Below are 25533 nucleotides of genomic sequence, written 5' to 3'. Positions count from 1 at the left end.
TCAACTTTGCTTTCTCTCTCCTTCCAAGGTAATAAATTGTTTGGTTCTCAGTTTGATTTGATAATTTCAACTGTTACTGGAGGGAAGGGTGCTTTTTTGCCCCAGGGTAAAAAATCCAAAAGTAATTTTAGGGCTGCTAATCGTTTTTGTTCCTTTCGTCAAAATAGAGAGCAAAAGCCTGACCCTTCTCCTAAAGGAACGGTTTCCGGTTGGAAACCTAATCCAGTATGGAATAAATCCAAGCCTTTCAGAAAGTCAAAACCTGCTCCTCAATCCGCATGAAGGTGCGGCCCTCATTCCAGAACAGCTGGTAGGGGGCAGGTTACGATTTTTCAAAGATGTTTGGAGCAATTCTTTTCACAATCCTTGGATTCAGAACATTGTTTCTCTAGGATACAGAATAAGTTTCAAGGTAAGACCACCTGTGAGAAGATTTTTTCTCTCACGCATTCCGGTAAACCCAGTGAAGGCTCAGGCGTTTCTGAAATGTGTTTCAGACCTAGAGTTAGCTGGGGTAATTATGCCAGTTCCAGTTCTGGAACAGGGTCTGGGGTTTTATTCAAATATATTCATTGTGCCAAAGAAAGAGAATTCTTTCAGACCAGTTCTGGATTTAAAAATATTGAATCGGTATATAAGGATACCAACATTCAAAATGGTGACTATAAGAACTATTCTGCCTTTTGTTCAGCAAGGGAATTATATGTCTACAATAGATTTACAGGATGCATACCTGCATATTCCTATTCACTCAGATAACCACCAGTTTCTGAGATTCTCTTTTCTAGACAAACATTACCAGTTTATTGCCCTTCCATTCGGTCTAGCAACTGCGCCAAGAATCTTTTCAAAGGTTCTAGGTGCCCTTCTCTCTGCAATCAGAGAACAGGGTATTGCAGTATTTCCTTATTTGGACGATATCTTGGTACTCGCTCAGACTTTACATTCTGCAGAATCTCACACAAATCAACTTGTGTTGTTTCTTCAAAGACATGGTTGGAGGATCAATTTACCAAAAAGTTCTTTGATTCCTCAGACAAGAGTAACCTTTTTAGGTTTCCAAATAGATTCAGTGTCCATGACTCTGTCTCTGACAGAAAAGAGACATCTGAAATTGGTTTCAGACTTTCGAAACCTTCAGTCTCAATTGTTCCCTTCGGTAGCATTATGCATGGAGATTTTAGGTCTCATGACTGCTGCTTCAGACGCGATCCCTTTTGCTCGTTTTCATATGAGACCACTTCAGCTTTGTATGCTGAACCAGTGGTGCAGGGATTATACAAGGATATCACAAAAAATATCCTTAAATCCCAATGTTCCATCATCTCTAACTTGGTGGATGGATCACCATCGTTTAATAAAAGGGGCCTCTTTTGTTCGTCCAACCTGGACTGTGATCTCAACAGATGCGAGTCTTTCAGGTTGGGGAACTGTATGGGGATCTCTGACAGCGCAGGGGGTTTGGGAATCTCAGGAGGCGAGATTACCAATAAACATTTTGGAACTCCGTGCGATTTTCAGAGCTCTTCAGTTCTGGCCTCTTCTAAAGAGAGAATCGTTTATTTGTTTTCAAACAGACAATGTCACAAACGTGGCATATGTCAATCATCAAGGTGGGACTCACAGTCCTCAAGCTATGAGAGAAGTATCTTGGATACTGGTATGGGCAGAATCCAGCTCCTGTCTAATTTCTGCGGTTCACATCCCAGGTGTAGACAATTGGGAAGCGGATTATCTCAGTCGCCAGACGTTACATCCGGGCGAATGGCCCCTTCATCCAGAGGTTTTTCTACAGATTGTGCAAATCTGGGGTCTCCCAGAAATAGATCTGATGGCCTCTCATCTGAACAAGAAACTTCCCAGGTATCTATCCAGATCTCGGGATCCTCAGGCGGAAGCAGTGGATGTGTTATCAATTCCTTGGAATTATCATCCTGCTTATATCTTTCCGCCTCTAGTTCTTCTTCCGAAAGTATTCCCCAAAATTCTAATGGAGCGCTCATGTGTACTGCTGGTGGCTCCAGCATGGCCACACAGGTTTTGGTTTGTGGAGCTCATTCGGATGGCCAGTTGCCAACCTTGGACACTTCCGTTAAGACCAGACCTTCTATCTCAAGGTCCTTTTTTCCATCAGGATCTCAGATCATTAAATTTAAAGGTATGGAAATTGAACGCTTAATTCTTAGTCATAGAGATTTCTCTGACTCAGTAATTAATACTATGTTACAGGCTCGAAAATCTGTCTCTAGAAAGATTTATTATCGGGTTTGGAAGACTTACATCTCTTGGTGTTCTTCTCATAAATTCTCATGGCATTCTTTCAGAATTCCTAGAATTTTACAATTTCTTCAGGATGGTTTGGATAAAGGTTTGTCTGAAAGTTCCTTGAAAGGACAAATATCTGCTCTTTCTTTTCTTTTTCACATAAAGATTGCTCATCCTCCTGATATTCATTGTTTTGTACAGGCTTTGGTACGTATCAAACCTGTCATTAAGCCAATCTCTCCTCCTTGGAGTCTTAATTTGGTTTTGTCAGCTTTACAAGCTCCTCCGTTTGAGCCTATGCATTCTCTGGACATTAAATTACTTTCCTGGAAAGTATTGTTCCTTTTAGTTATCTCTTCTGCCAGAAGAGTCTCTGAGTTATATGCTCTTTCTTGTGAATCTCCTTTTCTGATTTTTCATCAGGATAAGGTGGTGTTGCGGACTTCATTTCAATTTTTGCCTAAGGTTGTGAATTCTAACAACATTAGTAGAGAAATTGTTGTCCCTTCATTATGTCCTAATCCTAAGAATTCTAAGGAAAGGTCATTACATTCGTTGGATGTAGTTAGAGCTTTAAAATATTATGTTGAACCTCCTAAAGATTTTAGAAAGACTTCTAGTCTATTTGTTATCTTTTCTGGTTCCAGGAAAGGTCAGAAGGCTTCTGCCATTTCTTTGGCATCTTGGCTAAAGTCTTTGATTCATCTTGCTTATGTGGAGTCTGGTAGGCCCCCGCCTCAAAGGATTACAGCTCATTCTACTAGGTCAGTCTCTACTTCCTGGCCTTTTAGGAATGAAGCTTCTGTTGATCAGATTTGTAAAGCAGCAACTTGGTCTTCTTTGCATACTTTTGCTAAATTCTACCATTTTGATGTGTTTTCTTCTTCTGAAGCAGTTTTTGGTAGAAAAGTACTTCAGGCAGCTGTTTCTGTTTGATTCGTCTGCTTATAATTTAATTTTTTTTCATTATAAGATTAAAACTTTTTGATTTGGGTTGTGGATTCTTTTTTTCAGCGGAATTGGCTGTCTTTATTTTATCCCTCCCTCTCTAGTGACTCTTGCGTGGAAGTTCCATATCTTGGGTATCTACTATCCCATACGTCACTAGCTCATGGACTCTTGCTAATTACATGAAAGAAAACATAATTTATGTAAGAACTTACCTGATAAATTCCTTTCTTTCATATTAGCAAGAGTCCATGAGACCCACCCTTTTTTTGTGGTGGTTATTTTTTTGTATAAAGCACAATTATTCCAATTCCTTAAATTTTTTTGATGCTTTCGCTCCTTTTTTTATCACCCCACTTCTTGGCTATTCGTTAAACTGAATTGTGGGTGTGGTGAGGGGTGTATTTATAGTCATTTTAAGGTTTGGGAAACTTTTCCCCTCCTGGTATGAATGTATATCCCATACGTCACTAGGTCATGGACTCTTGCTAATATGAAAGAAAGGAATTTATCAGGTAAGTTCTTACATAAATTATGTTTCTTTCATGTAATTAGCAAGAGTCCATGAGCTAGTGACGTATGGGATATACATTCCTACCAGGAGGGGCAAAGTTTCCCAAACCTTAAAATGCCTATAAATACACCCCTCACCACACCCACAAATCAGTTTTACAAACTTTGCCTCCTATGGAGGTGGTGAAGTAAGTTTGTGCTAGATTCTACGTTGATATGCGCTCCGCAGCAGGTTGGAGCCCGGTTTTTCTCTCAGCGTGCAGTGAATGTCAGAGGGATGTGAGGAGAGTATTGCCTATTTGAATGCAATGATCTCCTTCTACGGGGTCTATTTAATAGGTTCTCTGTTATCGGTCGTAGAGATTCATCTCTTACCTCCCTTTTCAGATCGACGATATACTCTTATATATATATATACCATTACCTCTGCTGATTCTCGTTTCAGTACTGGTTTGGCTATCTGCTATATGTAGATGAGTGTCCTGGGGTAAGTAAGTCTTATTTTCTGTGACACTCTAAGCTATGGTTGGGCACTTTTTTATAAAGTTCTAAATATATGTATTCAAACATTTATTTGCCTTGACTCAGGATGTTCAACATTCCTTATTTTCAATCAGTCAGTTTCATATTTGGGATAATGCATTTGAATCAATCATTTTTTCTTACCTTAAAAAATTTTCACTTTTCCTGTGGGCTGTTAGGCTAGCGGGGGCTGAAAATGCTTCATTTTATTGCGTCATTCTTGGCGCGGACTTTTTTGGCGCAAATTTTTTTTTCTGTTTCCGGCGTCATACGTGTCGCCGGAAGTTGCGTCATTTTTTGACGTTCTTTTGCGCCAAAAGTGTCGGCGTTCCGGATGTGGCGTCATTTTTGGCGCCAAAAGCATTTAGGCGCCAAATAATGTGGGCGTCATTTTTGGCGCTAAAAAATATGGGCGTCATTGTTGTCTCCACATTATTTAAGTCTCTTTATTTATTTGCTTCTGGTTGCTAGAAGCTTGTTCACTGGCATTTTTTCCCATTCCTGAAACTGTCATTTAAGGAATTTGATCTATTTTGCTTTATATGTTGTTTTTTTCTATTACATATTGCAAGATGTTCCACGTTGCAACTGAGTCAGAAGATACTTCAGGAAAATCGCTGCCCGGTGCTGGAGCTACCAAAGCTAAGTGTATCTGATATAAACTTTTGGTATCTGTTCCTCCAGCTGTTGTTTGTATTGAATGTCATGACAAACTTGTTAATGCAGATAAAATTTCCTTTAGTACTATTACATTACCTGTTGCTTTTTCGTCAACATCTAATACTCAGAGTGTTCCTGATAACATAAGAGATTTTGTTTCTAAATCCATTAAGAAGGCTATGTCTGTTATTTTTCCTTCTAGTATACATAAAAGTCTTTTAAAACTTCTCTTTTTTCAGATGAATTTTTAAAATGAACATCATCATTCTGATACTGATAATGGTTCTTCTGGTTCAGAGGTTTCTGTCTCAGAGGTTGATGCTGATAAATCTTCGTATTTGTTCAAGATGGAATTATTTGTTCTTTATTTAAAGAAGTATTAATTGCATTAGAAATTGAGGATTCTGGTCCTCTTGATACTAAATCTAAAACGTTTAAATAAGGTTTCTGAATCTCCTGTAGTTATTCCAGAAGTGTTTCCTGTCCCTGGTGCTATTTCTGAAGTAATTTCCAGGGAGTGGAATATTTTGGGTAATTCATTTACTCCTTCTAAAAACGTTTTTAAGCAATTATATCCTGTGCCATCTGACAGATTAGAGTTTTGGGACAAAATCCCTAAGATTAATGGGGCTGTCTCTACTCCTGCTAAAGATCCTTTAGATAGGAAAATTGAATCCTTTCTAAGAAAAGCTTACTTGTGTTCAGGTAATCGTCTTAGACCTGCTATATCCTTAGCGGATGTTACTGCAGCTTCAACTTTTTTTGTTAGAAACTTTAGCGCAACAAATAACAGATCATAATTATCATTTGCATTTCTATAACATGCTAATTATTTTATTTGTGATGCCATCTTTTGATATCATTAGAGTTGATGTCAGGTATATGTCTCTAGCTATTTTAGCTAGAAGAGCTTTATGGCTTAAAACTTGGAATGCTGATATGTCTTCTAAGTCATCTTTGCTATCCCTTTCTTTCCAGGGTAATAAATTATTCAATTATTAGTTGGATTCTTTTATCTCAACTGTTACTGGAGAGAAGGGAACTTTTTTACCACAGGATAAAAAATCTAAAGGTGAATTTAGGTCTAATAATCGTTTTCGTTCCTTTCATCACAACAAGGAACAAAAGCCTGATCCTTCATCCTCAGGAGCAATATCAGTTTGGTAACCTTCTCCAGTTTGGAATATATCCAAGCCTTATAGAAACCCAAGCCAGCTCCTAGGTCCACATGAAGGTGCGGCCCTCATTCCAGCTCAGCTGGTACGGGGGCAGATTATGTTTTTTTCAAAGAAATTTGGATCAATTCCGTTCACAATCTCTGTTTTTCGGAACATAGTTTCAGAAGGGTACAGAATTGGCTTCAAGTTAAGGCCTCCTGCAAGAGATTTTTTTTTTCTTTCCAGTGTCCCAGTAAACCCAGCAAAGGCTCATGCATTTCTGAAATGTGTTTCAGATCTAGAGTTGGCTGGAGTAATTATGCCAGTTCCAGTTCTGGAACATGGGGCTGGGGTTTTATTTAATCTCTTTATTGTACCAAAGAAGGTCAAATCCTTCAGACCAGTTCCGGATCTGTCAATATTGAATCATTATGTAAGGATACCAACATTCAAGATGGTAACTGTAAGGACTATCCTGCCTTTTGTTCAGCAAGGGCATTATATGTCTGCATTAGATTTACAGGATGCATATCTGCATATTCTGATTCATCCAGATCACTATCGGTTTCTGAGATTCTCTTTTCTAGACAAGCATTACCAGTTTGTGGCTCTACCGTTTGGCCTAGCATCAGCTCCAAGAATTTTTACAAAGGTTCTCGGTGCCCTTCTGTCTGTATTCAGAGAACAGGGTATTGGTATTTCCTTATTTGGACGATATCTTGGTATGTGCTCAGTCTTCACATTTAGCAGAATCTCATACGAATCGACTTGTGTTGTTTCTTCAAGATCATGGTTGAAGGATCAATTTACCAAAAAGTTCATTGATTCCTCAGACAAGGGTAACCGCTTTAGGTTTCCATATAGATTCGGTGTCCATGACTCTGTCTTTTTCGGACAAGAGATGTCTAACATTGATATCAGCTTGTCAAAACCTTCAGTCACAATCATTCCTTTTGGTTGCCTTATGCATGGAAATTTTAGGTCTTATGTCTGCTGCATCGGACGCGATCTCCTTTGCTCATTTTCACATGCGACCTTTCCAGCTCTGTATGCTGAACCAATAGTGCTGGGATTACACAAAGATATCTCAATCAATATCTTTAAAACCGATTGTACGACACTCTCTGACGTGGTGGACAGATCACCATCGTTTAATTCAGGGGGCTTCTTTTTTTCTTCTGACCTGGACTGTATTTTCAACAGATGCAAGTCTTACAGGTTGGGGAGCTGTATGGGGATCTCTGACGGCACAAGGAGTTTGGGAATCTCAGGAGGTGAGATTACCGATCAATATTTTGGAACTCTGTGCAATTTTCAGAGCTCTTCAGTCTTGGCTTATTCTGAAGAGAGAATCGTTCATTTGTTTTCAGACAGACAATGTCACAACTGTGGCATACATCAATCATCAAGGAGGGACTCACAGTCCTCTGGCTATGAAAGAAGTGTCTCGAATTCTGGTTTAGGCGGAATCCAGCTCCTGTCTAATTTCTGCGGTTCATATCCCAGGTATAGACAATTGGGAAGCGGATTATCTCAGCCGCCAAACGTTACATCCGGGCGACTGGTCTCTTCACCCAGAGGTATTTCTTCAGATTGTTCAAATGTGGGAACTTCCAGAAATAGATCCGATGGCGTCTCATCTAAACAAGAAACTTCCCAGGTATCTGTCCAGATCCCGGGATCCTCAGGCGGAGGCAGTGGATACATTATCACTTCCTTGGAAGTATCATCCTGCCTATATCTTTCCGCCTCTAGTTCTTCTTCCAAGAGTAATCTCCAAGATTCTGAAGGAATGCTCGTTTGTTCTGCTGGTAGCCCCGGCATGGCCTCACAGGTTTTGGTATGCGGATCTTGTCCGGATGGCCTCTTGCCAACCGTGGACTCTTACGTTAAGACCAGACCTTCTGTCACAAGGTCCTTTTTTCCATCAGGATCTCAATCCTTAAATTTAAAGGTATGGAGATTGAACGCTTGATTCTTGGTCAAAGAAGTTTCTCTGACTCTGTGATTAATATTATGTTACAGGCTCGTAAATCTGTATCTAGAGAGATATATTATAGAGTCTGGAAGACATATTTCTTGGTGTCTTTCTCATCATTTTTCTTGGCATTCTTTTAGAATACCGAGAATTTTACAGTTTCTTCAGGATGGTTTAGATAAGGGTTTGTCCGCAAGTTCCTTGAAAGGACAAATCTCTGCTCTTTCTGTTCTTTTTCTCAGAAAGATTGCTAGCCTTCCTGATATTCATTGTTTTGTACAAGCTTTGGTTCGTATAAAACCTGTTAAGTCAATTTCTCCTCCTTGGAGTTTGAATTTGGTTCTGGGGGCTCTTCAAGCTCCTCCTTTTGAACCCATGCATTCTTTGGACAATTAAATTACTTTCTTGGAAAGTTTTGTTCCTTTTAGCGATCTCTTCTGCCAGAAGAGTTTCTGAATTATCTGCTCTTTCTTGTGAGTCTCCTTTTCTGATTTTTCATCAGGATAAGGCGGTGTTGCGAACTTCTTTTCAATTTTTACCTAAGGTTGTGAATTCCAACAACATTAGTAGAGAAATTGTGGTTCCTTCATTATGTCCTAATCCTAAGAATTCTAAGGAGAAATCGTTGCATTCTTTGGATGTTGTTAGAGCTTTGAAATATTATGTTGAAGCTACTAAGTCTTTCCGAAAGACTTCTAGTCTATTTGTCATCTTTTCCGGTTCTAGAAAAGGTTAGAAAGCTTCTGCCATTTCTTTGGCATCTTGGTTGAAATCTTTTAATTCATCATGCCTATGTCGAGTCAGGTAAAACTCTGCCTCATAGGATTACAGCTCATTCTACTAGGTCAGTTTCTACTTCCTGGGCGTTTAGGAATGAAGCTTCGGTTGATCAGATTTGCAAAGCAGCAACTTGGTCCTCTTTGCATTTTTTTACTAAATTCTACCATTTTTGATGTGTTTTCTTCTTCTGAAGCAGTTTTTGGTAGAAAAGTACTTCAGGCAGCGGTTTCAGTTTGAATCTTCTGCTTATGTTTTTATTAAACTTTATTTTGGGTGTGGATTATTTTCAGCAGGAATTGGCTGTCTTTATTTTATCCCTCCCTCTCTAGTGACTCTTGCGTGGAAAGATCCACATCTTGGATAGTCATTATCCCATACGTCACTAGCTCATGGACTCTTGCTAATTACATGAAAGAAAACATAATTTATGTAAGAACTTACCTGATAAATTCATTTCTTTCATATTAGCAAGAGTCCATGAGGCCCAACCTTTTTGTGGTGGTTATGATTTTTTTGTATAAAGCACACTTATTCCAATTCCTTATTTTATATGCTTTCACACTTTTTTCTTATCACCCCACTTCTTGGCTATTCGTTTAACTGATTTGTGGGTGTGGTGAGGGGTGTATTTATAGGCATTTTAAGGTTTGGGAAACTTTGCCCCTCCTGGTAGGAATGTATATCCCATACGTCACTAGCTCATGGACTCTTGCTAATATGAAAGAAATGAATTTATCAGGTAAGTTCTTACATAAATTATGTTTTTTCCTTGATGTGTGTGTGTGTGTGTATGTGTGTATATATATATATATATATATATATATATATATATATATATATATATATATATATATATAAAATGTGTGTGTGTGCGCAGATGAATTTATATGTGTGTATATGTTTTTAGATACATATATACATAAATATACACACACATAAATAAATATATATATATATATATATATATATACACACACACACACACACACACAACCACATACACATTGGAGCCCTTTGCAGTCAAATACCTTGAAACATGAAAAATCTTATATATATATATATATATATATATATATATATATATATTTATGTGTGTGTGTGTACATGTATAATTTCAAAAAGCTGGCACTACTTACAAGTGTGTGTAAGGGAATAATGGACTCTTAGTCCGGTGCTACCCCCCAGTAATAACTGATATAAGCACAGGAAGTTGGAATAGGTCTAACCAAAGTGGGGGTTTATTAAAGCACTCTTCCCTATTTAAGGAGTAGCGATGATTATTAAGAACTATATACTTTAATTCTAATTAAAAGAGATAATAAATACTCTCCAAGTGAACAACACCAAAAAAAAAATTAAATATCTAAAATCCCCCTCCTTGTTTCCTGGCCGATATCTGCAGCAGTCGGCATCAGGTGTCAGAGGTGAAAGACATGAAAAAGTGTGTATTCAGTAACAAATGCGTTTTGGCTGTCTGGGCAGCCTTTGTCAATGTTTAGAAGTAGGCAAACTGAAGCCCGGGTGCCACCTTGTCTTATACATTATCAAACCGATATTCAGCCAATCGGAGGGTACCTAGCCAAACAACGCCCTCCCATCTACCAATCATAACAAAAAGGTTGTTTATCCAATTGGTGCTAACATTTGCCTATCCGGCCCCCCTGTGTGTCAAATCAAAAGTGTTCCTATATCCTAGGGGCGTGTAAAAACTGCTCTCAGAAGCGTGGTTTGTCGGTGTCGTAAGGCCGGGGGTGGTATCCTCTTAATGTTATCGTAAACTGTGTATGTCACTGACATCTCAAAACTGATTTGGGGCTCATCATACTATTTCTAGCCCACATTCCTAGTAATACATTGTGGGGTTTGTGCTATGATGTCACCAAATGTCTTAGGTGCGTTCCATAACTAAGATGTGATGACACATTCGGATTACTTTTACTCTGTTATTGCTGACATAGACTCGTATTGTTAAGGTACACATGTTTTGGATGTAAATTACTAACATATAGTCATATGATTAACACAATATTGGATTGTGCTAGAATAAGGAGAATCAGTGGTTGCAATGATAAGTCAGTGACCCTGTGTGTAGTCAATAATCAATGTGTGTGGACAGTGTCGCTCCTTTGTTATATAGATTCCCCAAGAAACAGAATTAAAATGTGGCATATTAGTGTATCTCAACCAGTCGTATCTCGTCTTTGTGTGGTTCATTATTATGCACATCAGATAGCCATATTAGTAGATTGTATTCATTCTGTGCTCCTATGGGTGTATATGGTGCGGATGAAACGCCCATTGCTTATTGTGTGAGTGACTATCTTCTCTGAGCACTTATAGCTTGTCAATATCTACAATCAGATTTGGGGTTCTCTATACATACAAAGGGAGCTAATTTCACACTAACACTGTCCATTAGTTGGTATAATGCTGAAATGTTAGTTAATGTATAGTAGGCAGCACAATTTAGTGGCAAATTAATCTGATCGTAGTGAGTATTCCAAAATCGTAATATAATATACATCCAATATTATATCCGAGTCCCATAATCCAGCTGGGATAGAACCTCTCACTTATAATTCCATATATTATACCTCCCCTTACACTCTCATGAGATATATAATGCTATACATTGATTATGATACTTATTGTTGAAATACATTAACCTTTTTATACCCTCTGCTAGTCTTGAATGATCTACATAGCCATCATATAGCATATAGTCAGTATAGTGGACAAAAGTTGCAGATTTGGTGATAATCGTACTGTGTATATTCTTACATGAGATATCAAGTACTAGACATCAAGTCTTTTTATATGGCGGTATTATAGAATAACTTTGTAATATGAAGATTAGTTGCCACAATTAAGACACACTGTAGAGAGAATGATAATATACATGGGCATATGGACCAAAAGAGATTATACTATGATTTTACAGAAATACCCAATAGTTATTTGCTTCGTTCATGCCATTGGGCATTACAGTGTTTAGTTTAAAAATCCAATTAGTCTCCTTTTGGAGTAGGATTCTTTCACAGTTCCCTCCTCTTATACCTGACTTAAGTTGTTCTAATCCCCAACATTTGAAAGTTAAAGGTTTGCCTATGTGATGTCTGAGAAAGTGCCTAGCAACACTCGTAATTTGTTTGCCCTTATCAAGGTCTTTCTGGGCATTACGTATATTAGGAATAGAAAAGAATAATACAGCGCTAAAATCCAAAGGTTTATCTAAGCCACTCTCCTGCCACCTCCCCTAGATGGCAAAATTATAAAACTCAACAAAAACCGTAAATGAGAGGGCGCTAAAAGGTAAGAGAAACCAACACACTTAATCAGCATTAATTAGGCATCCATAATGAAGAAAACAATACACCAAGTAATTTAAAAGGTTTACTATCAAAAATAAATTGCACAATATGCGGGACGTCTCCCTGCAAAGGATAAATATTACAAATAAAATAAATCAAAAGAAAAGTACTATATGGAATACCACCCTAAAAATTAAAAAATGTAAAAATGAAAAAATATCAAAAATCAAAAAAACAAAAAACAAAAATCTAAAAAACAATATTGCTGGCTAAGAGAATATCCAATCAAAGGAAACGTCAAATGTTCCTCTTTGTTGCTGTGGGATCCAGTGTGTATCAGTGTTGGAAAACAAATGTTGCTGATTAGAAAGTGTCAATATAGTAGTTACTCCTTATGTTTGTATCAACTCTTCAAGTGTTAACACATATTGCAATTGTTTCCCATAATCTTATGTGTATGCCAAAATACTGCTTCAGTATATGCAGAATGTGCAGTAGGTGAAACTTTGTTTATAAAAAAGGGTATATTTGGATCACTTCAGATAAATGAGTATTGACTCCGTGAGCCTTGTTCGATAGTCACTGATTATTAGTATTTGTATACACTTCTCACCTTAACAGCCTGCTGTATGTCAGTTTACTTAGCAAAAACGACTTATACTTTTTACCGGAACTTATCCTCGCCAAGCGCGATGACACTCTTGAACGGCTGTGTGCCAGATGATCGCTTGTGACAGGCAGCTTGGGGTAATACCGGAATCTTTTCCTCGCCAAGTTCGATGACAATCTTGAACGGCTGTGTATCAGATGACCACACTTGACAGGCAGCTAGGGTAATGCCGGAATCTTTTCTTCTCTGAAACCGTTACCTCTCCAGTCAGCGTCTTTCGAGATTTTCACCTCCGTTGGTTATATGCAGCTGTAGCAAAAGGGTAATCAGCTGAGCTGATATTGTGAAGCAACCTCCGCTCTTAGCGTATTTCACGCGCGGGTAATCTACTAGGTACCTAGTTGTAAGTTCTTGACAGGGTCAGCAACTCTCTTTCTCTACGCGTTTCACCCGTGTAGATGGGCTTTCTCAAGATGACAGTTGCTCCCGGAACTCATGTTTAAAAATCCGCTGCTGTGTTTCGATTGGATGATCATTTTCCTCAATTAGATCTTAAGGTGAGTTGCTTGTTAAGGTGGTATGTAGAGATCCAGAGCAAAACTTTTTTGCTGCAACATTTGAATATTAGTCATTTAAAGGAGTTTCTATAAGTTTTTACTGGCCCCAGGGAATTTCGATTATTTGACATGGGTTATATCCGTACATTAAAGTTTTTCTTCAAAATACTATTTGAAGTATAAAGTGCAAAATGCATTAACAGAAAAACATTATTAGGGTGGTATATTCCATTAGGTGGTATTCCATAGTTTAAACAAATTACTCTAAATTTACTCCATAGTTTAAACAAATTACTCTAAATAAAAGGAGTTAGTAATCAGATTGTACTCTGTATTCTTTACTGGCTTCTAAATGTGATATCTTTTATGGACTTTATTTATTAGAATTTGTTCTCCTGGAGGTACATTTTAAGATGTATAGCAGTACTGTTAAATTGTCCATGCCTAGCTTTGTCATAAAATTGTGTTTTTTTGTTTTTTTCTTCTGTAGTACATATTATTAGAAATTTGGGAGAATTAGTTGTATATAAAAAACAGTAGATGTGGATTGGTCACTTTGGGCTTATACTTCACATATAGTCTATAATTTTGGGGGGTCTCTCTTGCTTTTAGACTCCTAGAAATGGTGATAGGTCCATTTCTGAATTCAGACCTCTTGGATGGAGGGTGTCAAATTGATATATAAGCTCAGATTCCTTCTTTAATAACTTTTTTTCCAAAATTGCCCCCTCTCCAGTCTCCTCTCACTATATGTATACCCCAAAATTTGAAGTGTTGCAGACTATTATTGTGGGTTTCCCTAAAATGCTTATAGAGATGGGTATCCAGATTACCCTTTTCGATGTTGCAGAGATGCTCTCTAATCCTATCTCGTAGCATTCTAGTGGTTTCACCAATATAAAATAAATTACAAGAGCATTTAATAAGGTATATCACCCCTTTTTGTGAACATCTAATAATGTCTTTAATGTTGTAATCTTCTCCTGTTCTTGTTATATGAACCTTGCTACTTTTATTGCTGTATCTGCAAGCCCTACATAGATGACAGGGGAAGAACCCTTTTAAATTGTGGCCTTGTAAATCTCGATCAATTAGACTAGTGCCCTCTTTCTTTAGTTCACTTGGTGCCAAAATATTAGATGGGAGGATAACTTTATTCTCGCCACAAGTGATGTTACCTCATTGTATACAGTTATAGACCACAATAAAGGCATACAAGCTGTGGAAAACATTCTCAGTAAAGATGCCAATGTCAGTACACAGCTAAGTCAATTTATCCTGAAAGGGATAAAATTTATTTTAGAGAATAACTACTTCGAATTTAATGGGAAATACTATCTCCAGCTCGAAAATATACCAACAGGACAATTTCTTAGAATTAAGAAAAATTGCTCTAGACAAATTGATTTCCAGACACAGACTAATATCTTGCAACAAAGATTCCATGATAGGGGCTATTCAGAGCAAGAACTGGAAGGAGCCATTAATAGAGCAGCAACAACAGAAAGAAGCACTCTTCTACAATATAAAGATAAAAATATGTCCAATGTCCAAACTGATAATAATGAATACAATGTAGCATTCATTACTGACTATAGTGAAAACCATCAAGCAATAAGGAAAGCAATCAATAGACATTGGCACATAGTCAAAAAAGATCCTCTAATAGGAGATATGGTAGCTTATAAACAAAAAATTATATTTAGGAAAGCAAAAAACTTAAAACAAATTTTGGCACCAAGTGAACTAAAGAAAGAGGGCACTAGTCTAATTGATCGAGATTTACAAGGCCACAATTTAAAAGGGTTCTTCCCCTGTCATCTATGTAGGGCTTGCAGATACAGCAATAAAAGTAGCAAGGTTCATATAAAAAGAACAGGAGAAGATTACAACATTAAAGACATTATTAGATGTTCACAAAAAGGGGTGATATACCTTATTAACCCCTTAATGACCACAGCACTTTTCCATTTTCTGTCCGTTTGGGACCAAGGCTATTTTTACATTTTTGCGGTGTTTGTGTTTAGCTGTAATTTTCCTCTTACTCATTTACTGTACCCACACATATTATATACCGTTTTTCTCGCCACTAAATGGACTTTCTAAAGATACCATTATTTTCATCATATCTTATAATTTACTATAAAAAAAAATATAAAATATGAGGAAAAATTGAAAAAAACACACTTTTTCTAACTTTGACCCCCAAAATCTGTTACATATCTACAACCACCAAAAAACACCCATGCTAAATAGTTTCAAAATTTTGTCCTGAGTTTAGAAATACCCAATGTTTACATGTTCTTTGCTTTTTGTGCAAGTTATAGGGCCATAAATACAAGTAGCACTTTGCTATTTCCAAACCACTTTTTTCCAAAATTAGCGCTAGTTACATTAGAACACTAATATCTTTCAGGAATCCCTGAATATCCCTTGACATGTATATATTTTTTTTTAGTAGACATCCCAAAGTATTGATCTAGGACAATTTTGGTATATTTCATACCACCATTTCACCGCCAAATGCGATCAAATACAAAAAATCGTTCACTTTTTCACAAATTTTTTCACAAACTTTTGGTTTCTCACTGAAATTATTTACAAACAACTTGTGCAATTATGGCATAAATGGTTGTAAATTCTTCTCTGGGATCCCCTTTGTTCAGAAATAGCAGACATATATGGCTTTGGCGTTGCTTTTTGGTAATTAGAAGGCCGCTAAATGCCACTGCGCACCACAAGTGTATTATGCCCAGCAGTTAAGGGGTTAATTAGGGAGCTTTTAGGGAGCTTGTAGGGTTAATTTTAGCTTTAGTGTAGTATAGTAGACAACCCCAAGTATTGATCTAGGCACATTTTGGTATATTTCATGCCACCATTTCACCGCCAAATGCGATCAAATTGAAAAAAAAGTTAAATTTTTCACAATTTTAGGTTTCTCACTGAAATAATTTACAAACAGCTTGTGCAATTATGGCACAAATGGTTGTAAATACTTGTCTGGGATCCCCTTTGTTCAGAAATAGCAGACATATATGACTTTGGCGTTGCTTTCTGGTAATTAGAAGGCCGCTAAATCCTGCTGCGCCTCACACGTGTATTCTGGCTAGCAGTGAAGGGGTTAATTAGGGAGTTTGTAGGGAGCTTGCAGGATTAATTTTAGCTTTAGTGTAGAGATCAGCCTCCCACCTGACACATCCCACCCCCTGATCCCTCCCAAACAGCTCCCTTCCCTCCCCCACCCCACAATTGTCCCCGCCATCTTAAGTACTGGCAGAAAGTCTGCCAGTACTAAAATAAAAGGGTTTTTTTAAAAATAAATAAAATTTTTTTAGCATATTTACATATGCTAGGGTGTAGGATCCCCCCCTTAGCCCCCAACCTCCCTGATCCCCCCCAAAACCGCTCTCTGACCATCCCCTCTGCCTCATTGGGGGCCATCTTGGGTACTGGCAGCTGTCTGCCAGTACCCAGTTTGCAAAAAAAAAGGGCTTTTTTATATTTATTTGTCTTTTTTCTGTAGTGTAGCTTCCCCCCCCACACAGACAAACCCCCACCACCTTGCTGATCTTTTTTTTTTTAACAAATATTAGGGCATTTAAACATTTTTGCTAACACATTTTCTGTAGTGTAGCGGTTCCCACCCGCTCCCTCCCCGTGCACGCGCCCGCCCCCGCCCCCCCGTGCACGCGCGCCCCCCGCTCATCCCCGCCCACGATCCCGCCCCCCCTGCACATAACCAGGGCCATCGATGGCCGCCACCCGCCTCCCGGTCCGGCTCCCACCCACCAACGCAGGGAACCACCGATCTCCGGTGCAGAGAGGGCCACAGAGTGGCTCTCTCTGCACCGGATGGCTTAAAAAAGTTATTGCAGGATGCCTCCATATCGAGGCATCACTGCAATAACCGGAAAGCAGCTGGAAGCGAGCAGGATCGCTTCCAGCTGCTTTCCAAACCGAGGACGTGCAGGGTACGTTCTCAGGCATTAACTGCCTTTTTTTTGAGGACGTACCCTGCACGTCCTCGGTCGTTAAGGGGTTAAATGCTCTTGTAATTTATTTTATATTGGTGAAACCACTAGAATGCTACGAGATAGGATTAGAGAGCATCTCTGCAACATCGAAAAGGGTAATCTGGATACCCATCTCTATAAGCATTTTAGGGAAACCCACAATAATAGTCTGCAACACTTCAAATTTTGGGGTATACATATAGTGAGAGGAGACTGGAGAGGGGGCAATTTTGAAAAAAAGTTATTAAGGAAGGAATCTGAGCTTATATATCAATTTGACACCCTCCATCCAAGAGGTCTGAATTCAGAAATGGACCTATCACCATTTCTAGGAGTCTAAAAGCAAGAGAGACCCCCCAAAATTATAGACTATATGTGAAGTATAAGCCCAAAGTGACCAATCCACATCTACTGTTTTTTATATACAACTAATTCTCCCAAATTTCTAATAATATGTACTACAGAAGAAAAAAACAAAAAAACACAATTTTATGACAAAGCTAGGCATGGACAATTTAACAGTACTGCTATACATCTTAAAATGTACCTCCAGGAGAACAAATTCTAATAAATAAAGTCCATAAAAGATATCACATTTAGAAGCCAGTAAAGAATACAGAGTACAATCTGATTACTAACTCCTTTTATTTAGAGTAATTTGTTTAAACTATGGAGTAAATTTAGAGTAATTTGTTTAAACTATGGAATACCACCTAATGGAATATACCACCCTAATAATGTTTTTCTGTTAATGCATTTTGCACTTTATACTTCAAATAGTATTTTGAAGAAAAACTTTAATGTACGGATATAACCCATGTCAAATAATCGAAATTCTCTGGGGCCAGTAAAAACTTATAGAAACTCCTTTAAATGACTAATATTCAAATGTTGCAGCAAAAAAGTTTTGCTCTGGATCTCTACATACCACCTTAACAAGCAACTCACCTTAAGATCTAATTGAGGAAAATGATCATCCAATCGAAACACAGCAGCGGATTTTTAAACATGAGTTCCGGGAGCAACTGTCATCTTGAGAAAGCCCATCTACACGGGTGAAACGCGTAGAGAAAGAGAGTTGCTGACCCTGTCAAGAACTTACAACTAGGTACCTAGTAGATTACCCGCGCGTGAAATACGCTAAGAGCGGAGGTTGCTTCACAATATCAGCTCAGCTGATTACCCTTTTGCTACAGCTGCATATAACCAACGGAGGTGAAAATCTCGAAAGACGCTGACTGGAGAGGTAACGGTTTCGGAGAAGAAAAGATTCCGGCATTACCCCAGCTGCCTGTCAAGTGTGGTCATCTGATACACAGCCGTTCAAGATTGTCATTGAACTTGGCGAGGAAAAGATTCCGGTATTACCCCAAGCTGCCTGTCACAAGCGATCATCTGGCACACAGCCGTTCAAGAGTGTCATCGCGCTTGGCGAGGATAAGTTCCGGTAAAAAGTATAAGTCGTTTTTGCTAAGTAAACTGACATACAGCAGGCTGTTAAGGTGAGAAGTGTATACAAATACTAATAATCAGTGACTATCGAACAAGGCTCACGGAGTCAATACTCATTTATCTGAAGTGATCCAAATATACCCTTTTTATAAACAAAGTTTCACCTACTGCACATTCTGCATATACTGAAACAGTATTTTGGCATACACATAAGATTATGGGAAACAATTGCAATATGTGTTAACACTTGAAGAGTTGATACAAACATAAGGAGTAACTACTATATTGACACTTTCTAATCAGCAACATTTGTTTTCCAACACTGATACACACTGGATCCCACAGCAACAAAGAGGAACATTTGACGTTTCCTTTGATTGGATATTCTCTTAGCCAGCAATATTGTTTTTTAGATTTTTGTTTTTTGTTTTTTTGATTTTTGATATTTTTTCATTTTTACATTTTTTAATTTTTAGGGTGGTATTCCATATAGTACTTTTCTTTTGATTTATTTTATTTGTAATATTTATCCTTTGCAGGGAGACGTCCCGCATATTGTGCAATTTATTTTTGATAGTAAACCTTTTAAATTACTTGGTGTATTGTTTTCTTCATTATGGATGCCTAATTAATGCTGATTAAGTGTGTTGGTTTCTCTTAGCTTTTAGCGCCCTCTCATTTACGTTTTTTCATTACGTATATTACTAAGATGCTCTGTCACTCTGGTACCTAGTTTGCGGGTAGTTATGCCAATATAGTTGATGTCACATGAACATGATAGACAGTATATCACGTCAGTGCTTTGACAATTGATAAGTGTTTTAATTTTCCAAATGTTGTCAAATCTGTCTTTAATTGTTTCTTTTTTCACCATATATTGGCAGACTTTACAGAGTCCGCAGGGGATAGGACCTTTATAGATAGGCGCTTTGTTTTGCGTTCCTACAAAAGTGACTTGAAGTCAGATTGTCTGTGAGGTTTCTAGCCCTTCTGAATGTAAAAGAGGGCTTGTCTGGTAATATTTCTTGTAATTTCTCATCACTTTTCAAAATGTGCCAGTGATTTTGAATTATTGTTGTTAGTTTCTCACTTTGGCAGTTGTAAGTGGTGATGAATCTCAAGGTTTCTGATTCCTGGTGCTCTTTGAGTTCACATCTGTATGTATTTATAAACATTTTCTTCTAAGTGAAGATTCTAAAGTATGCAAATTGCGAATCTGATATCTGGTTTACTTTGTAATTCTAACATGGTGTGAGGTTAGCGCATGAGTATAAGAATTAGGTTTTTTATACGTTTTTGCACTCTATTGAAGCCAATGGGGCCTATCTATCAAACTCCGAATGGAGCTTGATGCCCCCTTGTTAGGACCTTGTCACAAAGACCGCTGCTCCATAACCTGTCCGTCTGCTCTGAGCAGACGGACAGACATCCCCGGAAATCAACCCGATCAAGTACGTTTGGGTTGGTTGACACCCCCCTGCTGGTGGCCCATTGGCCGCGAGTCTGCAGGGGGCGGCGTTGCACCAGCAGCTCTTGTGAGCTGCTGGTGCAATGCTGAATACGGCGAGCGTATTGCTCGCCGTATTCAGCGAGGTCTGGCGGACCTGATCCGCACTGTCGGATCAGGTCCGCCAGACCTTGATAAATAGAGGCCTATGGGTAGAATACGTTAACACCGTTGTGATATCTGAAGTTCAACTCTTGGGTTTCACTTGCATGTAAACATTTTAATTTCAACTTGTAATATGAGCACAACCTGACACGCAAAAAGTTTACTTGTAGCAAAGTAAAAGCGTTTTGCGGGAGCACTAAATAGCGTGCCACTTGTAATTTAGCCCTGTGTATTACTGTATTGCAGCCCTTTTTGTCAGCCATTGCAAAATTTTGTATTTAATATGACTGTTCATATTTTAGAAATGCTGTGATTGATTTTCTTAAACTAATTTTTTTCTTCCAGATTTGCAGAAAATTCTTTTACCTTACATTGGACTAAAGGGGCTTTATTTCACTGGATATCTCCTCTTTGGATTGGGAACAGGGCTGATTGGATTGTTCCCCAATGTCTATTCCACATTAGTGCTGTGTTCGCTCTTTGGAGTCATGTCAAGTACTTTGTATACAGTGCCTTTCAATCTCATAGCAGAATATCACAGAGAAGAGGAGGTATGTTGTCATCCGCTGACAAGCTTTAACACTATATATTTTACAGTTTGTTTTCCCTAATGCATATATAATTTATAGATAACACAATAGTGAGACTAATCTTAAAAAAATGGTAACACTTAGGGCCAGATTAGTGTCATACTATTGTTAGCATGTGACGCGAGAAGCAATATTGCAAATTTGCTAACTAGTGCGCATATTACAAGTTGAAAGTAAATAGTTGCTCTCGAGTGCAAACAAATTTAAAATGTTTTAGCACACCTCAAGTTCTAGCGTAAAGTGTAAGGGTTAAAAAAAAGTTGCACAAAACACAACATAAAATATATAAAGTATTACTTTTATATATATATATATATTTATGTATATATGTAGAAACAACCTATTTTGTCACTCTTCTTTTATATTTAAGCTGCAGGTGCTGCAGTACTAAAATTTTAATGGACTACTGTCTTAAATATATCAAAAATATTTTCTATATAATAAACTACAGATATAGCCACACCCTATTTGGACAAACTATTGTCCTAAATAAATACAAAATTTCTCCTGTTTAAATTATGTCTACTTTAAGTATATTGAAAGTATATGAAAAAGCTACATATTACTGTCCATGGCTAAAAACTGGCAAACAATTAACCTATAAGCCGCCAACCCTCAGCCAGAACGCAATAAACCTAATTAACCAACCTATTAACCCCTTAAACCGCAAAAACCCACAACACAAATAACTAATTAAATTACTAAGCCCCTAACACCCCCTGAATTAACACAAATTACCTAAATTAAAAAATACTAAAGTTACAAAAATAAAAAAGGCTTATATTACAGAACATAAAAAAATCAAATTACCAAAGTTTAAAAAATTAAACCTAATCCCTATGAAAATAAAAAGGCCACCAAAATAAAAACACCCCCTAATCTAAGAATAAACTACCTGTAGCCCTTAAAAGGGCTTTTTGCTGGGCTTTGCCCAAGATAAACAGCTATTTTACATTCAAAATACACAAAGTCCCCCCTTACCGTAAAGTCCCCCCACCCACCAAACCCCCCCAAAATAAAAAACCTAACACTAAAAAACCTAACTACCCATTGCCCTGAAAAGGGCCTTAGGATGGGCATTCCCCTTAAAGGGCATTTTGCTATTTTACAAAGTGCCCTACAAAACCCTAAATTAAAAAATAACACTAAATAACACTAAAGTCCCAAATAGATACTCACAGGTCCTGAAGTCCGGCAGAGAAGATCTTCTTCCAGATGGGTCCATCATCTTCATCCACAGTAAAGGTGGCATGGAGCAGAGATGCGGAGCGGTGTTTCCAGATGTGGCGATCCTCAGTGGCGGCGATGTTCCTTGGCGGTGGTTCACGACGGCGGTGCTGCTCGGTGGCGTGGAGGCTCCTCTTAATGCGATCGTCCGCTGCACACTGAAGATTAAATCTGAGGTACCCCATATTAATAGGGGTACCTTGCATTCCTATTGGCTGAAATTTTCACATCAGCCAATAGGATGAGAGCAAGTGAAATCTTATTGGTTGGTGAACAGCCAATAGGATTTCACTTGCTTTCATCCTATTGGCTGTACACTAGCCTATCGGACGAGAGCAAGTGAATTCTTATTGCCTGGTGAACAGTCAATAGGATCAGAGCAAGTAAAATCCTATTGGCTGATGAGAAAATGTCAGCCAATAGGAATTTCATGGTACCCCAATAAATATGGGGTACCTTGGATTTAATCTTCAGTGTGTGGCGGACGATCACATGAAGAGGAACCTCCACGTCACCGGAAACCACCGCAAAGGACCATCTCCGCCTCCGAGGATCGCCACATCGTGAAGCACCGCTTCACATCTCCGCTCCGCATTGCCTTCGCTGTGGATAAAGATGATGGACCTGTCTGGAAGAAGATCTTCTCCCCAGGACTTCAGGACCTGTGGGTAACTATTTTGGGCTTTAGTGTTAGTTTTTTTTTTAATTTTTATGTTTTTTTAATTTTTTAACTTGGGCACTTTGTAAAAGAGCTAAATGCCCTTTTAAGGGCAATGCCCATCCAAATGCCCTTTCAGGGCAATGGGTAGTTTAGTTTTTTTAGTGCTAGGTTTTTTATTTGGGGGGATTTGGTGGGTGGGGTTTTTTTTACTGTTAGGGGGGACTTTGTGTATTTTGAATGTAAAAGAGCTTTTTATCTTTGGTGGGCTTTTTATTTTCATAGGGATTAGGTTTAATTTTTTAAACTTTCGTAATTTTTTTGTGTTTAATGTTAGGCTTTTTATTTTTTGTAATAGTTTTTTTAGTGGTGGATGGCAGTTTAGGGGTTAAAAATGTATTAATTTTTATTAAAACAGTGCGGGTGATTCGGTTGTTTTTTTTTTAAAATACTTGATGTGGGCGGCTATTATTATTTTTTTTAATACTTGATGCAGGCGGTTATTTTATTTTTTTAATACTTGATGCAGTCGGTTATTTTATTTTCTTAATACTTGATGCGGGTCGTTAGTTTCTTTTTTTAATACTTAATGAGGGCGGTTGGTGAACAGCTAATAGGATTTCACTTGCTCTCATCCTATTGACTGTACACTAGCCAATCGGATGAGAGCAAGTGAAATCTTATTGCCTGGTGAACAGCCAATAGGATGAGAGCAAGTAAAATCCTATTGGCTGCTCACCAGCCAATAAGATTTCACTTGCTCTAATCTATTGGCTGATGAGAAAATGTCAGCCAATAGGAATTTCAAGGTACCCCAATAAATATCGGGTACCTTGGATTTAATCTTCAGTGTGCGGCAGACGATCGCATGAAGAGGAAACTCCACGCCACCGAAAACCACCGCCAAGGACCATCTCCGCCTCAGAGGATCGCCACATCGGGAAAATCCTCTCTGCACCGCCTTCGCTGTGGGTGAAGATGATGGACCTGTCTGGAAGAAGATCTTCTCCCCAGGACCTTAGGACCTGTGGGTAACTATTTTGACTTTATTTATTATTTTAATTTTTATGTTTGTTTTTTAACTTAAGGTTTTTTTGGGCACTAAATGCCCTTTTAAGGGCAATGCCCATCCAAATGCCCCTTTCAGGGCAATGGGTAGTTTAGGGTTTTTTAGTGCTAGGTTTTTTATTTTGGGGGATTTGGTGGGTGGGGTTTTTTTCTGTTAGGGGGACATTGTGTATTTTTAATGTCAAAGAACTGTTTATCTTTGGTGGGCTTTTTATTTTCATAGGAATTAGGTTTAATTTTTTAAACTTTGGTAATTTGTTTTTTTTTTGTGTAATGTTAGCTTTTTTATTTTTTGTAATCGAAGTTTTTTTTTAGTGGTGGATGGCGGTTTAGGGGTTAAAAATGTATTTATTTTTATTTAAACAGTGCGGGCGATTAGGTTGTTTTTTTTAATACTTGATGCGGGCGGTTAGTTTTTGCTTTTATAATGCTCAGATTGCCTTTGCTGCATCCACTGGTGTATTCAGAAAAAGGTGGATTCTTTCACCACCCTGCCATTTTCAAAATCCACCTGGATGCAGCGAAGCATTTTGACTTTGCGTTGCCAACATTCCATTGAAGATGCGTGAGCAACTGCCGACGGACATTACAAACGCAATTATAGTATAGATGTATATACTGTATGTGTGTGTATATGTGTGTGTATATATATATATGTGTATATATATATATATATATATATATATATATATATATATAATGTATAGCTGTGTGTGTATGTATGTGTGTATACATGTGTGTGTATACATGTGTGTGTGTGTGTGTGTATGTGTATATATATATATACAGTCGTATGCAAAAGTTTAGGCACCCCTGACAATTTCCATGATTTTCATTTATAAATAATTGGGTGTTTAAGTCAGCAATTTCATTTTGATCTATCAAATAACTGAAGGACACAGTAATATTTCATTAGTGAAATGAGATTTATTGGATTAACAGAAAATGTGCAATATGCATCAAAACAAAATTAGACAGGTGCATAAATTTGAGCACCCCAACAGAAATGTTGCATCAATATTTAGTAGAGCCTCCTTTAGCAGAAATAACAGCCTCTAGACGCTTCCTATAGCCTGTAATGATTCTGGATGAAGGTATTTTGGACCATTCCTCCTTGCAAAACATCTCCAGTTCAGTTAGGTTTGATGGTTGCCGAGCATGGACAGCCCGCTTCAAATCACCCCACAGATTTTCAATGATATTTAGGTCTGGGGACTGGGATGGCGATTCCAGAACATTGTACAGTGTTACAGTGTTTTGTGTCATTGTCTTGTTGAAATATCCAGGCCCGGCATAACTTAAACTTTGTGACTGATTCCTCAACATTATTCTCAAGTATCTGCTGATATTGCTTAGAATCCATGCGGCCCTCAACTTTAACAAGATTCCCAGTACTGACACTGGCCACACAGCCCCACAGCATGATGGAACATCCACCAAATTTTACTGTGGGTAGCAAGTGTTTGTCTTGGAACTCCGTGTTTTTTTGCCGCCATCCATAACACCCCTTGTTATGACCAAATAACTCAATCTTTGATTCATCAGTCCACAGCACCTTCTTCCAAAATGAAGCTGGCTTGTCCAAATGTGCATTTGTGGTGTGTGTGCAGAA

General features: G+C 38.1%; 1 protein-coding gene across 1 annotated transcript in view; it reads left to right on the top strand.

Moving 5' to 3' along the window:
* SLC45A2 (solute carrier family 45 member 2) overlaps positions 1-25533 on the top strand; it is a 341881-nt gene that overhangs the window by 198433 nt on the left and 117915 nt on the right. Inside the window, exon 6 of the mRNA XM_053701186.1 lies at positions 20724-20929. Within this exon, the coding sequence (XP_053557161.1) occupies positions 20724-20929 (206 nt within the window). The remainder of the gene's footprint in view (positions 1-20723; positions 20930-25533) is intronic.

This window comes from Bombina bombina, chromosome 2 (assembly GCF_027579735.1).
Source record: "Bombina bombina isolate aBomBom1 chromosome 2, aBomBom1.pri, whole genome shotgun sequence".
In the NCBI taxonomy this organism is placed as follows: domain Eukaryota; kingdom Metazoa; phylum Chordata; class Amphibia; order Anura; family Bombinatoridae; genus Bombina; species Bombina bombina.
The sequence above is the reverse complement of the archived record's forward strand: the minus strand, read 5'-3'. Positions and strand labels throughout refer to the sequence as shown.